General features: G+C 39.6%; 1 protein-coding gene and 1 pseudogene across 1 annotated transcript in view; one reads left to right on the forward strand and one right to left on the reverse strand.

Moving 5' to 3' along the window:
• Window positions 1-2,414: 2,414 nt before the first annotated feature.
• LOC119516419 (disintegrin and metalloproteinase domain-containing protein 32-like) overlaps window positions 2,415-16,254 on the forward strand; it is a 255,054-nt gene continuing 241,214 nt past the window's right edge. Inside the window, exons 1-2 of the mRNA XM_037812770.1 lie at window positions 2,415-2,514; window positions 2,690-2,936. Of these exons, the coding sequence (XP_037668698.1) occupies window positions 2,415-2,514; window positions 2,690-2,936 (347 nt within the window). The remainder of the gene's footprint in view (window positions 2,515-2,689; window positions 2,937-16,254) is intronic.
• On the reverse strand, window positions 13,477-14,064 carry LOC119516953 (annotated as a pseudogene).

Raw genomic sequence — 16,254 nt, forward strand, 5'->3', positions numbered from 1 at the left:
TTACTAGGCCGTCTGTCTTTGTGTCTTATTGGGTCCAAATTCTGCTCCTTATAAGGGCACCAGTCATATTGAATTGGGACCCACTCCAAAATAATTGGGTTTCATTTTAGTTAACAGCATCTTCAGAGATTTTATTTACAAATAAGTTCACATTTGCAGCACCTTGGGTTAGAACTTGAACATGTCTTTTTGGGGTACACAGTTCAATCCATGAAAACAGCCTTAGTGTGTGTATATATTAGTATGTGTATGTGTATGCACATAAAGTTTTTTTTTGATAGCAATATTTTTATTTGATATCCAGATTTCAATCTCACGTTATTTGCATAAAATAATTTTTTTCTGATTAGCTGAGTAGCAGAATTGTATGCTAGTTCAAATGATTCCCTTTCTATTTACAATCTAAGCCTCACACTGTTTTCATGATCAGAGTTGTTAGCACCAGGAAGAAAACAGCTGCTGATTGCTTTCCTTACAGCAACACAGGGATTGTGTGTACATAAAACATGTTGGGCAGGTTCGTGTTTAAATCATTGCTTGCATGGCAACATTTGGTTTAGTAAATATATAGTAAAGGGTAAAGTCTAATGAAGAGGGTCCCATTATAAAAGGAACTTGAATATATTCAGCAGACCAGGTTGTTTATACTGGCTGTGTCAGTAACCATGTACATTATCTGCCTTAAAAGTGCAAAGTGCCAGTATTTACAATTTGAGTGTGGGAAGAAATCTCAGATACAATCAGTCCAACCCCTTCCATTTTCAGATGAGGAAAGGGGTGCAGGAACTTAGGTGAATGGTAGAACTGGGATAAGAACACATAGTACTAGGCCTTTATTACTATGTTTGTTTATCCCTCTAGACTATTAAACTACTTTCTAGTATTTTGAATAAAATTGTGCTCCATGAATCAAATGTTTTTTTCACTCAGATACGCCAGAAAAAAATAAATTTTTATGCTTAAGTTTCTTCCGCACAACTTTTTCAGTGTAGGTTCTAATGATCATGGGGAAATTTTTGATATGTCATTCCACTAAAATTTAGGGCATTCGCTTCAGAAGTTGAGTTTGGGGGTTAATGTGTTATGGGGAGGGGCTTCAAGAATTATCTTTTATCGTTTGTTATTTCTCTCTTCTCTAATTTATGTTGTTACCTGTTCTCAAATTTAATACCTATGTCAATGACTTGATTTATTTTTTAAAAAATACCAGAGACAGTCATAGGCAGAGTGAAATAATGTAGTTTTAACATCCCGATTTGGAAGGAAATTTTTTTTTTTTCCAGTAAAAAGTGATATAAATTATATAGAGAAATATAAAATTAAAAGACATTCAGAAGTAGCCCTGGTTGTTTAAAGCATTTAAGGATAGGCAGCAGGGGCAAGTGATGTCCTAGATTCCAAGGAGTTTTATCAGCTTCAAAATTAAAAACAATTTTCTAGGATAAAAGGAATGATGAATAACACAATAAAGAATAATCAGTACTGAATTTAATGATGGAATGCTTCACATTAGTTTTCAACTAAAAGCAATAGAGCTTATTTACTTTCCTAACAATTTTGCCTCTCACTGTAAAATTCAGATCTGTCATTTATAATGTTACCTGGATTATCTAAACATTAACATTTTTAAAACTAATGGGCTTCCCAGGGAAGTGTAGATTCTAATAAACCCAAGTGAATGTTCTTACTCGAGCAATAAATCACTCACTGGCGATTAGGTAAGGTAAGGGCACACTTACGGATGCTGGTTGATAAGCTAGTTTTTGATGGTCCTGGTCTGGAGGAGCAGGTGATGGGTTTCCACCGTCACTACTCCAAATCTACTGCAGGTATTAGAAGTACTGACCAGTATTCCCAAACCAATCACGTGCTTTGTAGGTTCCACTTTAGGCCTGCTGTGGTAACCTGACCGTAAGGCTGTCCAAAAGGAATGAGGCCACATTAATCACCTTCCATTCCATGTAACCTGTGCCTTCCTGGTTGGAGCAGGTAGATGAGAGATTTCACTTGAATTAGAGAAAGTCCAGCAAGTCCTCTCAGTGTCAAAATCATATCAACCTGTAGGTCTTTTTCTTCTGTCTTCTTTTGGAGTGCTTAGAAAGCATTCGGTAAAAAGTCAGTGTGGTCTTGATCAGGAGCTGAAGTCAGCTCACATCCCTGCATACTGTAGTATTCTCTGACTTGGGGCCTTATAAAATCAAAATTTTCACTGATGAATTTACTCAAAAAGCTTTCCCGCTCTCCTGCGCTGATACCATATAAGTAGTTGGCACCTCCATCAGCACATGCTTTTAAAAGATTTTCCACCAAAAGTGAAGAAAACATTCAGATTCATAATCAAAAGGCAGTACTTTAAATCCCATTGGGAAGCAGGTGTTTCAAAGCGCTAAAGATATGCTCCATATTGGCTTACAATGGTGGAGCCACAGCGAAAGCTTATGCTGCGAGAGCAGGGGCGATTTATCGTTGATACACGTGGTACTTCTTTTGGATCCATCAATAACAAAGCCCTAGGTTTGTGGGGTAAGGCGACAGGGGTTTGGGGCGTTTGGATGACTCCTGATAAACAGCAGGCCACCAGGCCAGGGGGAAGCGTGGGGCAGGGAACGGATTTACCGCAGTGGCGCACTACTTTTCAGGCGGGAGGGCACTGCAGCGCGTTGAGAAGCTGAGCCTCGTAAATACCCAGGCCCGCTTACTCCGCCCAACCCGCGTGTTTCCCGAGCAGCGCCGAGCGCGCGGCGGGGCGGGGGCGTGGCCGGCCGGTGTGGCCTGGCCCTCGCCGAATGCGCGTGGCCGGGGCAGACGGTCGCTGCGGCCCCTCCAGCCGGCCCAACAGCCGTGGGTTCAGTCCTCGCTCGGAGTCGAGAAGCCCGCCATGTTCCGCCTAATGATGCTGCTTGCCGGGTTCGGTGCCTTGCTAGCGGCACAACCCGGTAAGACAATGGTTACCCTCGGTCTGGGGCGGAGGAGGGTTTTTCTTCTCTCAGCCGGTACTCTCTTTGGTCGAACTGTGGCCCTGCTCCATCAGAAGCCCGAGATTCCTCCCGGCTTTGGTCTCTTGAGCCCGCCGCGCTGGAAACGGGGCCTTGTTTGGGATAGAGAAGTAACTCATAAAAGGGGAATATAAATGTTTTTGTTAGGGTAGTTGTAGGTTTATAGAAAAATTCATGCCGAAAGTATGGAGTTCCCAAAGACGCCCCCGCCCCCCACAGTTTTCTCTATTAACGTTTTGCATTAGTGTGGTCCTTTGTTACAATTGATGAAACAATATTATTATAATTGTACCATAGTTTATATTAGGGTTCAAGCTTTGTGTTGTACATTTCTGTATTTTGTTTTTGAATTCTTTATTCTGGCAACATTTCAAACATACAATTAGCTGGTGTTAATTACATTCACAGTGTTGTGGGAATATGATTTTAACAAGCCCAAGGACAAACTTTTTACTCTCTGAATCTGAATTTTGGGATGCCTTTTTGTTGACGTGTCATCCACTTCTCAAAACTCCCTCAAAATTTCTTACACTTAAAGGATCCTAGAAACATCTTGAACTCCACTCAAATTCCCAAAAACTGACTTTTCCTCAGTTATGTTTTCTAACATAAAAACTTGTCCTGCATACAGTAATAATTTGTCCTAAAATACAAAAAACACAAAACGTTCAGTGTCTGCTGCACTGCAAAGGCACGTAATAGGAGGACAGAAAGAACAGTATAAGAAGTCTTCAAAAATTTAAAATATTGCAGGGAGATTTAGATACAAGTAAAATTTTTATGTATGTTCTTATTTTCCCTTCTATTTTACACACTGTTCTTCATCTTGCCATCCTGCATCAGCACCTGGAGTGTCTTTTACCCCATCCTCTCCATTTGCAAACTATTTCATTGTTTGACAGTACCACAATTTATTTAGTAGTTCTCTTACTGATGGATTTTTGGATTGTTTCCAAACTTTTTGCTAGTATATACAATGTTTTAATGCAGTGGTTCTCAAACTTTTTGGATTGAGGACTCCTTTATGCATTTAAAATTGAGAAGAACTTGTTTATGTGGGTTTATATCAATATATTAGAAAATAAAATTGAGAATTTTAAGGTTTTTTTAATTCATTGAAAAATAAAGAAAAAGACTTACAATACATTAGCAGAAATGATACATTTAAAAAATAAATACAAGTTTATTTTCCTGAACAAAAAACATTGAGAAGAGTGGTGTTGTTTTACAATTTTTAGAATCTCTTTAATAATGTCTGGCTTAGTAGAAGACAGCTAGATTCCCTTATCTGTACCTGCATTTAATCTGTTGCAGTAGGTTGTTTAATTTGACGTTTATGAAGAAAATCCAGCCTATGTAGTTGGAGACTGGAAGAGTATTCTAATAGCCTTTTCAGATAACTGTTGATATTGTTCTTTAATATTACACCAAAACGTGAGAAGTGGTAAAGATTAGTTGCAAAGTGTAATCTGAAACCATGTCAATGAGCTTTTCATAATGTGCTTCTTTAAAATCCATTTATTTATTTTGCATTTTGAATGGATCTTTTACCCCTCATGGTTTTGAAACATGCATTGGTCATTTGGAACACAAAGGTTCAGTGACTTATGCAGATAGAGGTTCCAATATCGACACATTTCATTATATTATATTTATAAAAAGCACATTTGTCAATATCCTTACAGATTTCTTCAGATAAATCTTTGACTATTGGAAAGTTGTCAAGATCCTAGTTACAGATACAAGTTTTCCATACTTAAATTTTCAATTGAAAGCAACAAATATGGTCAGTTGTTTCCCGTGAACTGACAGGCTCACTTTGTTCATTTTCTTTTTTTTTTATTAGAGAAGTTGTGAGTTTACAGAACAATCATGCATAAAGTTCAGGATTTCCATATACCATCCTTTTATTAACAACTTGCGTTTGTGCAACACATTTGTTACAATTGATGACAAAGCACATTTTATAATTATACTTATTAACTGTAGTCCATGATCTAACTTAGGGTGCACTGTTTGTGTTTGTGCAGTTCCATGGATTTTCTTTTTAAATTTTTATTCTATTTCTATATATATAACCTAACATTTCCATTTTTAACCACATTCGAATATTATAATTCAGTCTCTTAATTAAGTTCACAATGTTGTGCTGCTATCACCACCATCCATTACAAAAACTTTTCCATCTCCCCAAGTAGAAACTCTCTCCATTTTAATCCTTAATTCCCTATTCCCTAATGAACTCTGTCACCTGGTGTGCCGATTTGAATGTATTATGTCCCCCAGAAAAAGCCATATTCTTTGATGTGGTCTTGTGGGGCAGACATTTTGATGCTGATTAGATTTGCATGGAAATGCACCCCACCCAACTGTAGGTGATAACTCTGAAGAGATATTTCTATGGAGGCATGGCCCCACCCATTCAGGGTGGGCCTTGATCAGTGGAGCCATATAAATGAGCTGATGGGCAGAGGGAACTCAGTGCAGCTGTGAGTGACATTTTAAAGAGGAGCTACAGCCAAGAGGGACACTTTGAAGAAACCACAGGAGCTGCAGATGAGAGACAGTTTGAAGACAGCTGTTGAAAGCAGACTTTTGCTCCGGAGAAGCTGTGAGGGGAAAAATGCCCCGAGAGCAAATAAGGGTGACATTTTTGAGGAACTGCAGCCTATAGAGGAATGTCCTGGGAGAAAACCATTTTGAAACCAGAACTTTGGAGCAGATGCCAGCCACATGCCTTCCCAGCTAACAGAGGTTTTCTGGATGCCATTGCCATCCTCCAGTGAAGGTACCTGATTGCTGATGTGTTACCTTGGACACTTTATGGCCTTAAGACTGTAACTGTGTAACCAAATAAACCCCCTTTGATAAAGGCCAATCCATTTCTGGTGTTTTGCATTCTGGCAGCATTAGCAAATTAGAACACCTGGTCACTTATATTTTAGATTCTTCTTCTATGCTCTGAGTTTGCTTATTTTAGTTGTTTCAAATCAGTGAAATCACACAATATTGTCCTTTTGTGTCTGGCTTATTTCACTTAAAATTATGTATTCATGGTTCATCCATATTGTTGCATGTATCAGAACTTCATTCTTTTTTTTTTTTTTTTTACGCTGAATAATATTCCATTGTGTATATGTACCACATTTTGTTTGTTCATTCATTGGTTGATGGACATTTGGGTTGCCTCTATCATTTGGCAATTGTGTATAATGTCACTATGAATGTCAGTGTGCAAACATCAGTTTGAGTCCCTGCTTTAGATTCTTTTGGCATATTGGAAGTGGGATTGCTGGAATATGTGAATTCTATTCTCAACTTTCTGAGAAACGGACAAACTGTTTTCCACAGTGGCTGCACCATTTTACATTCCCACCAGCAGTGAATGAGTGCTTCTAGTTTTCCACATCCTCTCTAACATTTGTAATTTTCCATTTTTAAAATAGTAGCCAGTCTAATGGGTATGACATGGTATCTCATTGTGGTTTTGATTTGCATTTCCCTGATGGCTAATCATGTTGAGCATCTTTTCATGTGCTTTTTGGCCATTTTTATATCTTCTTTGTAGAAATGTCTATTCAAGTCCTTTGCCCATTTTTTACATTGCGCTCTTTGTCTTTTTGTTGTTGAGTTGAAGAACTTCTTTACATATTCTAGATGTTAAACGCTTTTCGGATATGTGGTTTCTACCTTCAAAGTATATCCAGAATCTGATCTCCTCATACCATCTTCACAGACACTGCTACCACTCTGGTCCAAGCCACCGCTATATCTTTCCTGGATTATTACTGCAGTTGTTTCTGAACTGCTATTTCTGCTTTTGTCCTACATCCCATAAGTCTATTTAGAAACCAGCGGCTAGAGTGATCCTGTTAAACCATATGCTCAAAAGCCTCCAGTGAGATCTCAAATGAAAGTAAAAACCTAAATTCTTACAGTGCCTTGCAAAACCTTATACTGTCTTAAGGCTTTATACCCCTTCTCTCTCTTGACCTACCTCCTGTTCTCTAGTTCATTTCTCCCCAAAAACATTGACTTGGCCTATTTGCTGGTCCTAGGAACATTTCTGCCTTCAGGCCCTTATTTTCCCTGCCTAGGGAAAAAGTGGTTCCACACCTCCTTCAAGACTTTGTTCAAGTTTCATCTTCCCACTGAGGCTTCTCTGACCCTACTAATTAAAATTGTTAACTCCACTCCAAAAACTTCCTATTCTTATTTTGTGGTTTATTTTTCCCTTTAACTCTTGCTATCATTTGCCGTGCTCAATATCCACTTATTTATCTTGTAAAGCCCATATGCGAGCAGGAAGTTTTGTTTCTTTTGTCATTACTTTATCTCCGTTGCACATAGTAAGCACTTAATAAGTATTTCCTAAATAAATGACTGAAATTGCCCTGAGTGGTGGTTTAAAGCTGTATGTACACCCAAAAAAACATATTTTTAAATCTAATCCATTCCTGCGGGTGTAACCCATTGTAAGTAGGACTTTTTAATGAGATTACTTCAGTTTAGAAGGTATAGCCTACTGTCAGTCAGAATGGGGCTTAGTCCTGTTACTGGAGTCCTTTATAAACAATTAAATTCAGACCAAGAGAAAGCCACAAGAGGCCAGAAGCTGAATCTGAAAGAGAAGGGAGAGACCAGGAAATGCTCCTGTGTGCCTTGCCATGTGACAGCTAGGATCCCAGGATCACTGGCAGCCAGCCCCAGAATGCCATAGTCTTCCGGGATGATACCTTGATTTAGACATTTTCCCAGCCTCAAAACTGTGAGCAAATAAATTCCCATTGTTTAAGTTGAAACATTTTATGGAATTTGCTTCATTAACCAAGGAAACTAAAACAGATTTTGGTACCAGAAGAGTGGGGTGCTGCTATTGCAAATATCCAAAATGTGGAAATGGCTTTGGAATTGGGTAATGGGTGGAGGCTGGAAGAATTGTGAGGTGCTTCATAGAAAAGGCCTAGAATTCTTTGAAGAGACTGTTGGTGGAAATATAGGTGCTAAAGATACTTCTGATAGGCTTACATGGAAATGATAAATGAGTTATTGGAAACTGGAGGAAAGGTGATCTTTGTTTTAAAGTGGCAGAGAACTTGGCAAAATTGAGTTCTGTTGAATGAAATTCAGAATTTGAGAGCAATGAACTTGGACATATAGCTGAAGAGATACCCAAGCTAAGTGTGGAAAGTGTAGCTTGGTTTCTTCTTGCAGCTTACAATAAATGTGAGAGGGAAGGGATATGCTGAGAACTGAACTGGGCACAGAGAAACCAGAAATTTATCTTTTGGAAAATTCTAAGCTTCTGGAAAGCAAGCCTCCAGAGAAAGTGCTCCATATGAGGGTTTAACTGAACAAGGAACCAGTCAGCAATTTCTGTGCAAGTCAAGATTGGAAATGCAGTTATCCCGGAAGGATCACACAAGGGCAGCAGCTGAAGTCTGTATTGAACACATTTTCTTGGGTCAAGAGAGTGCGCCCACCTGTGTATGTGAAACTCTGGAGTCTTCCCCAGCTCTTGGAGAAGGTGGGCCCTCTGCCCTATTGTTCAGGAAGAGTGCTGCCATCCAGTGCTCAGAGTGGGTGGAGCCTGTGCACTGGAGATTGCAGAGAGTCTGGCCATCACCCCGGTGGTCAGAGAGGGGGTATCTGTACTCCAGGGGTTGCAGAGAGTCTGGCTTCCCTAGGGCTCTGATAGGTTGGAACCTGTGTCCTGGTATTTGTAGAAAGCTTGGCTGCCATCCTGATGCTTGAAGAGTGTGGAGCCTTCACCCCAGTTTTTGGGGAGAGCATGGTCTTTGGGCAAGTGCATGGAAGGGGTGGGGCTGTTGCTCCATCAGGCCTAGAGGATGACTCAGAACTTGAAATCTAATGGAGTATTCCCTGCTGGGCTTCTGAATTGTTTGGGACCTATGACTCCTGTTTTCCTTCCAGTTTTTCCCTGTGGGAATGTCTGTCCCTCTATTGTTTATCAGAAGCTGATAACTTGTTCTCTAGGTTTCATAGGTCCACAGGCAGAGGGAATTGTGTCTGTCATAACTGATTATGATGATACTTTGTATTGAACATAGTTGCTGAGAGGACTTACAGCTTTTGGGATATTGTGATGGGATGAATGTATTTTGCATGTAAAAAGAACATGTTTTTTCATGGTTCAGGGGGTGGAATGTTGTAGGTTGAAGCTGTTTGTACCCCAGAAAAACGTTCTTAAATGTAACCCATTCCTGTGGGTATTAACCCATTGTCAGTAGGACCTTTTGATGAGGTTACTTCAGTTAAGGTGTGTCCCACCTCAGTCAGAATTGGCCTTAGTCCTATTACTGGAGTTCCCCCACCCCCCGACCCCCTACAGTTCCACAACTTCAGCTACTTCCATTATTGTGAAATATAACACCCATATAGGAAGGTATTAACTTTGGATGTACAGCTCAATAGGCAGTTACGTAGTATGCCGGTTTGGATGTATTATGTTCCCCAACACATCATGTTCTTTAATGTAATCTTGTGTGGGCTGACCTATTAGTGTTAATTAGGTTGGGATTTTTGGATTAGGTTGTTTCCATGGAGCTGTGACCCACCCAACTGTGAGTGACACCTTTGATTAGGGTGTGACCTCTTGATTGTTTCCATGGAAATGTGTCCCCGCCCATTCAATGTGGGTCTTTGATTTAATCACTGGAGTACTTTAAAAGAGCCACACAGGCCCAGACACTTGCTGACGCTGATGCTTAGACATGCTTGGAGTTGTGGACCCCTGATGTTAGCTGCAGCTTAGAGACACATTTTGGAGATGGCTGTTGAAAGCTGAAGCTGACACTTTGAAGAACACCATTTTGAAACCAGAACCCTGGAGCAAACGCCAGCCACATGCCTTCCCAGCTGACAGAGGTTTTCTGGATGCCAGTGGCCCTTCTCCAGTGAAGGTACCCTATTGTTGATGCCTTACCTTGGACACTGAATGGCCTTAAGACTGTAACTTTGTAACCAAATAACCCCCCTGTATAAAAGCCAGTCTGTTTCTGGTGTTTTGCAAAGTGACAGCATTTGCAAACTGGAACATATAAGTAATTTCAAAAATTGTTTTGGGTTACAGTTCCAGAGTTTCAGTTCTTCCCTTGTTATGCAATATGGGGTATACAGAAAGGTGAAGACTTTCGAAGCACAATTCAGCAAGTAGCTATTGAGCAAATTTCAAAGGATATTATAAGGTACAGTTCCACCATGTCATTTACCTCCTTCCAGCTATTCCAACAACCCAACATCTAAATATATATATATATATATATATATATATATATATATATATGTTTATATAAAGTTTCAGTATTCATAGATCTTTGTTAAAACTTACCTTATTTGTTACCATCCCTTCCTCTCACTTAATCTCTTTCTCGGTCTTCAGGGGTGAGCACCCTAACTTGTTCATATTGAAAGGGGGTGTCGACAGTATAGGGAAGGGGGCTGCATCTGATTGTTGTTCTTAAAGAGGGTGTTGCCTCTGGGTTTTAGGACTTGTCTGGAATAGGAATGCTCTGGTGGATTTAAGTTTCTGAGATAAAAAAATTTAGTGAGTGAATCTTTTATAGAATCTCAGGTAGGGACCTAGGTATTTGGGAACCACTTTTGGTAAGGGCATGGCATACTGTGTCTAACTGGAGCTTGCATGAGAGAAACCTCCAGGATAGCCTCTTGACTCTATTTGGGATCTCTCAGCCACTGTTATCAACCCCTTTCCCTTTTTGGTCAAGTAGGCATTTTCAATCCCTCACTGCCAGGGCCAGCCAGGTTTATTCCTGGAAATCATGTCCCACACCACCAGGGAGATTCATTCTCCTGGGAGTCATGTCCCTTGTTAGGGATGGTGGGGAGGTTAATGAATTTATTTGCTGAGTTGGGCTTAGAGAGAGAAAGGCCACATCTGAGCAGCAAAAGAGGTTCTCTGGAGATGCCTCTTAGGCAATTATAGGAGGGCTCAGCCTCCCATTTACAACCCTAAATTTCACAAGAGCAAGCCTCAAGTCAAGGGCTTGATTTATATATATATATATATATTCTATTGTTCTTCACTTAATATATATTCTATTGTTGGGAGGTTTTTGATGATTGATTTAATCTCTCACATATAATTGGTCTATTGTGTCTTCTGTTTCTTCTAGAGTCAGTGTAGATTGTCCGTGGGTTTCTAGGAAGTTATCCATTTCATCTAAGTTATCTAATTTGTTGCCATACAGTTGTTCCTAGTATCCCCTTATGTTCCATTTTATATCTGTGGGGTCAGTAGTAATGCCCCCTCTCATTTATTTTATTTGCATTTTCTCTTCTTTTTTCTCTGTCAGTCTAGCCAAGGGTTTGTCAATTTTATTGATCTTCTTGAAGAAACCACTTTTGGTTTTGTTAATTCTTTCTATTTTTTTTTTCTCAAATTTATTTCTGCTCTAATCTTTGTAATTTCTTTCCTTCTGCTTGCTTTGGTATTAGTTTACATGACTCCTTGATTTTAGCTCTATCTTCTTTTTTTAATGTAGGTGCTTAGGGCTATAAATTTCCCTCTTAGCACTGCCTTCTCTGTATCCCATAAGTTTTGATATGTTGTATTCTTATTTTCATTAGCCTTGAGATACTTGCTGATTTTTCTTGCAATTTCTTCTTTGATCCACTGATTGCTAAGAGTGTTTAACTTTTTGTGAATTTTCCAGTTCTCCCCTTGCTGTTGATTTCCAGCTTCATTCTATTAGCATCAGAGAAGGTTCTTTGTATAGTTTTAATCTTTTAAGATTTCTTGACACTTCTTTTGTGATCCAACATATGGTCTATCCTGGAGAATGAACCATGAGCACTTGGGAAGAATGTATATTCTGCTGTTTTGGATGCAGTGTCCCATATATGTTTGTTTGGTCTTGTTCATTTATCATATTGTTCAAATTGTTTCCTTATTGATCCTTTGTCTAGGTGTTCTAACTATTGATGAGGGTGATGTAATGAAGTTTCCAACTATTATTGGTGAGGTGTCTATTTCTCCCTTCAGTATTGCCCATGTTTGCCTCATGTATTTTGTGACACCAAAATGGTTAGGTGCTGAAATATTTATGATTGTTATTTCTTCTTGGTGGATTGTCCATTTTATTAATATATAGTGTCCTTATTTTTTCTTACAACAGTTCTGCATTTAAAGTTGATTTTTTTCTGATACTAGTATACCCAAGCATTTTTTTGGTTGCTGTTTATGTGGAATCTCTTTCCTACCTTTCACTTTCAACCTATTTGTGTCCTTGGGTCTAAGGTGAGGCTCTTGTAGACCGCCCGTCAGTGCATCAAACCTTTTTATTCTTTCAATCTGTCTTTTCATATGAGAGTTTAATCCGTTAACATTCAATATTATTACTATAAAGGCATTACTGACTTCAACCATTTTATACTTTTGTTTTTATATGTCATATCTTATCCTGTCCTTATGTCCTGTTAGTTACCCTTTCTGATCATCTTCATTTCTATACTCTCCTCCAAACCTCTCTCCTGTGTTTTACTTTTAGTTTGCAGAACTCCCTTTAGTGTATCTTGTAGGGCAGGTCTCATGATGATGAGCTCTCTCATTTTCTGTTTTTCTCTGAATATTTTAAATGCTCCCTCATTTGTGAAGGACAGTTTCGCTGGGTAAAAATTCTTGGCTGGCAGTTTTTCTCTTTCAGTACCTTAGGTATATCATACTACTGCCTTCTACCTTCACTGTTCCTGATGAGAAATTAGTACTCAGTTGTATTCTGGTCCCCTTATATGTGACAAATTGCTTTTTCTCTTGCTGCTTTCAGGATTCTCTTCTTATATTTGGCATTTGATGTTCTGACTAGTATGTGTCTAGTAGGTCTATTAGGATTTATTCTGTTTGTAGTATGTTTTGCTTCTTGGACATGTATATTTAAGTCTTTCATCAGAGTTGGGAAATATTCTGCCATCATTTCCTCAAATATTCTTTCTGCCCCCCTTCCCTTCTCTTCTCCTTCTGGGACACCCATGATGCATATGTTCTTGTGCCTCTTGCTGTCATTCAAATCCCTGAGACCCTGCTCAGTTTTTTCCATTCTTTTCTCTATCTGATCTTCTGTCTGAAAGATTTCCTGTCTCCTGGTTCTTTATTCGTTATTCTGCCTGTTGAAATCTGCTGTTGTGTGTCTCTAGTGTATTGTTTTAAACCATTTGCACACCTGCTCTTTATTGAACTCATGTAGCAGGGCAGCTCCTGGGCCTTTCGCGCTGAATTCTCTACCACCATCCATACAGGTTTAGGAAGGTGCCATCATTCTGTGTCAGCCCAGAGACTATCCAAGCCTCAGAGCCCTAAGTTGAATCACCAATCAGAGGGTTGAGAGAGGGAGAGGAAACAGGCAGACCAGAAAGGCAAGGCTCTTCAATGAAGGGTGCTCATCTTAAGGAAAAATTTAGGTCCAACTATGTCTCCTGAGGGCACACTGAATCCCAAGGAAGGCTACTCAGGGACTGGGTGGAGAAGGAGACTTGTGGAATGAGCAGCTTGCATCTTTATGGCAACTCAGAAGAGGTGCTTGATGTCAGGCTCAACGTTGATGGTAGGGAAGGTGCAGCAGTAGCATCAAAAGGGCACCCCCTCTCGCCCTATAAGGAACTTCTCAAAGTTCCAGGCCACATCTGATCATTGCACAGGGTTCCAAATGATGAATTGGGATTGGTCATGAGGGAAAATGGGTCATCGTAAGGGTAGGGGAACTTCCAGTAGGCGAAGACAGGATGCTCATTCTGATCATTCGCCTCACCCTTTTGGACAAGGGTAAAGGTGGGCTGGTAGCCTTTCCCAGGGGGGACATACTTGAATCTGTTCAGTATCTCCTCATTCTGATGGTTGTCCTGATGTCCAAATTGGTTGCAAGGGAAGCCAAGAACTACAGGGCACCAGGGTGAAGTCCCGGGTGGTCGTGCCTCAGAGTGAAGCCACATTCTCAATCAGCACTGTCTTGCCTCAGAATGTGTTGAAATCTACCTTCTCCCCATCCAGGCTGATAGCACTAAGGTCATAGAAGGACTTGGTGATGTAAGTCATTGCAAGAGGGCAGAGTGAGCCTCTAGTGTTTTGTTTGTTTGTTTGTTTGTTTTACTGGCATTAGTGTGGTTCTTTTATTACAATTGATGAAATGATATTATTACAATTATACTATTAACTCTAGACCATCACTTGCATTAGGGCTCACTGTTTGTGTTTTGCAGTTCCATGGTGTTCTTTTACATTTTTAACTTTTTTTCTAGTAGCATTCTCTAGTTTTACATTTAACAGTTTGATTATAATATGGCACAATGTAGGTCTATTTGTTTTTTTTTTCCTTTGGAGTTTGCTGAGCATCTTGAATGTGTATATTCATGCCTTTTGTTAACTTTGGGAAATCTTCAGCCATTATTTCTTTAAATATTCACTAGGTCCCTTTTTTTTTCTCAGACTTCCACAATGCATATATTGGTATGCTTTATGTTATCCCATATATTCCTCAACCTTTGTTTATTTTTCTTCTTTCTTTCTTCCTTTTGCTCCTCATACTGGATGATTTCAATTGTTTTAGCTTCAAGTTCACTGATTTTTTTTTTTCCCTACCAATTCCAACCTGTTTTAGAAACCCTCTATGGAATTTTAATTTCAGTTACTGTGTTTTTCAGGTCTTTTGGTTCCTTTTCAAGATTTACATCTCTCCATTGATATTCTCTTTGTGGTCTTCTATCATTTTCTAGATTTCTTTTATTTCTTTAACATGTTCTCCTTTAGCTCTTTGAGCATATTTAGCACCATTAAAAAAAAAAAGAACTCTTCGTCTGGTATGCCCAAGGTCTGTCCTCCTTACTGATGGTTTCTAATGCTTTAATATTTTCCTTTGCCTTGACCATTGCTTCCTTTTTCTTGGTATGCTTTGAAATCTTCTGTTTAAACCTGGTTATTTTCATATTTTTATCTGTTATTCCTGGAATTTGAGTCTGAGGTATTTATTCCTGAAGCTTATATCCGGCTAGTTTAATGATGGAACTTTTCTTAAATGCCAAGAGCTAACAAAACAAAGAAGGAAAAAAAGAAAATACTCTTCCCAGGGTTTCCAGATTGAGTATGTGTGTGAGTATTTTCCTTCAGAGCTTAACCATATAATGAGATTAGAGAATAACTCAAAGCCAAAATTTAGGGGGACCCCTGACCCTTTCTACACATGCATCTTGTCTTGGGCATGTGTGTGTGTCCCTAGGAATTCCCCTGATTACATGGATACAAATATCCCATCTTCCCTAGCAAACAGGTTCCCCATGTCTGGGCACTGCAGTGTATGTCCTACAGTTGAGAAGCCCTTGCCTTGGGCAGCCACAACTTGAATGCTTTTATATAGCATTTTGTAGGAAAGCTCTGTGAGCTGCCTTCTACATGGAGGGCAAGGTCTGGGGTGGCACGGCCATGATGAGCGCCCTGATTCAGGCCCTCAGGCTGCCAACAGAGAGATTTGGACAGACATACTTGCTCCCAGTAGGGGCAAGAATGTTAAGCTGCTACATGTGTTACAAGGGCCAGGGACTCAAACTGGGAGCATGGGCCTGCTTCATGCCAAGCTGGTAAGGGGAGGGGGTGGGTCCCACCAGGGTGCCATGAGATCCTATCATCTTTAACATGCCCTTTCCTGATTTAGCCACCCCGTTACTGTAATCCCTTAACTGTTTTCTGGAGCTTTGAGAAAGATGCTTCTGCCAATACTTGCTGGTTGTGCACAGCTTCTGTTAGTGACTCAGCCTAGAAGCTTCTCACTCTGCCATCTTGATTGGAGCAGGGCCTGTGGCAAATTTACTTTTTGATAAGGGTGCCAAGTCTACTCAATGGTAGAGAATAATCTCTTCAATAAATTAATGCTGGGAAAACTTGACATACACATGGAAAAGAATGAATGTGGACCCCTATTCTCATCCTATATACAAAAATTGACTTCATATGGATCAAGGGACTAATCTAGTGTATTTCTGATAATCTTCTATTGTGCTTTCAAATTTGTCTTTATGCTCACCCAGTGTCTTTTTAATATCCTTCATCTCTTTAGCCATATTTTCCTTCATCTCTATCAATTATTTAGATTTGTTTGAACATCTTTGATTAGTTGCTCCAAATTCTGAGTCTCTTCTGAACTTTTAATTTGTTCTTTTTGGCCATATCTTTCTGTGTCTTTGTATGGCTTGTTATATTTTGCTGATGTCTAGGTATCTTATTATGTTCATGAGG

The sequence above is a fragment of the Choloepus didactylus genome, chromosome 20 (genome assembly GCF_015220235.1).
Source record: "Choloepus didactylus isolate mChoDid1 chromosome 20, mChoDid1.pri, whole genome shotgun sequence".
In the NCBI taxonomy this organism is placed as follows: domain Eukaryota; kingdom Metazoa; phylum Chordata; class Mammalia; order Pilosa; family Megalonychidae; genus Choloepus; species Choloepus didactylus.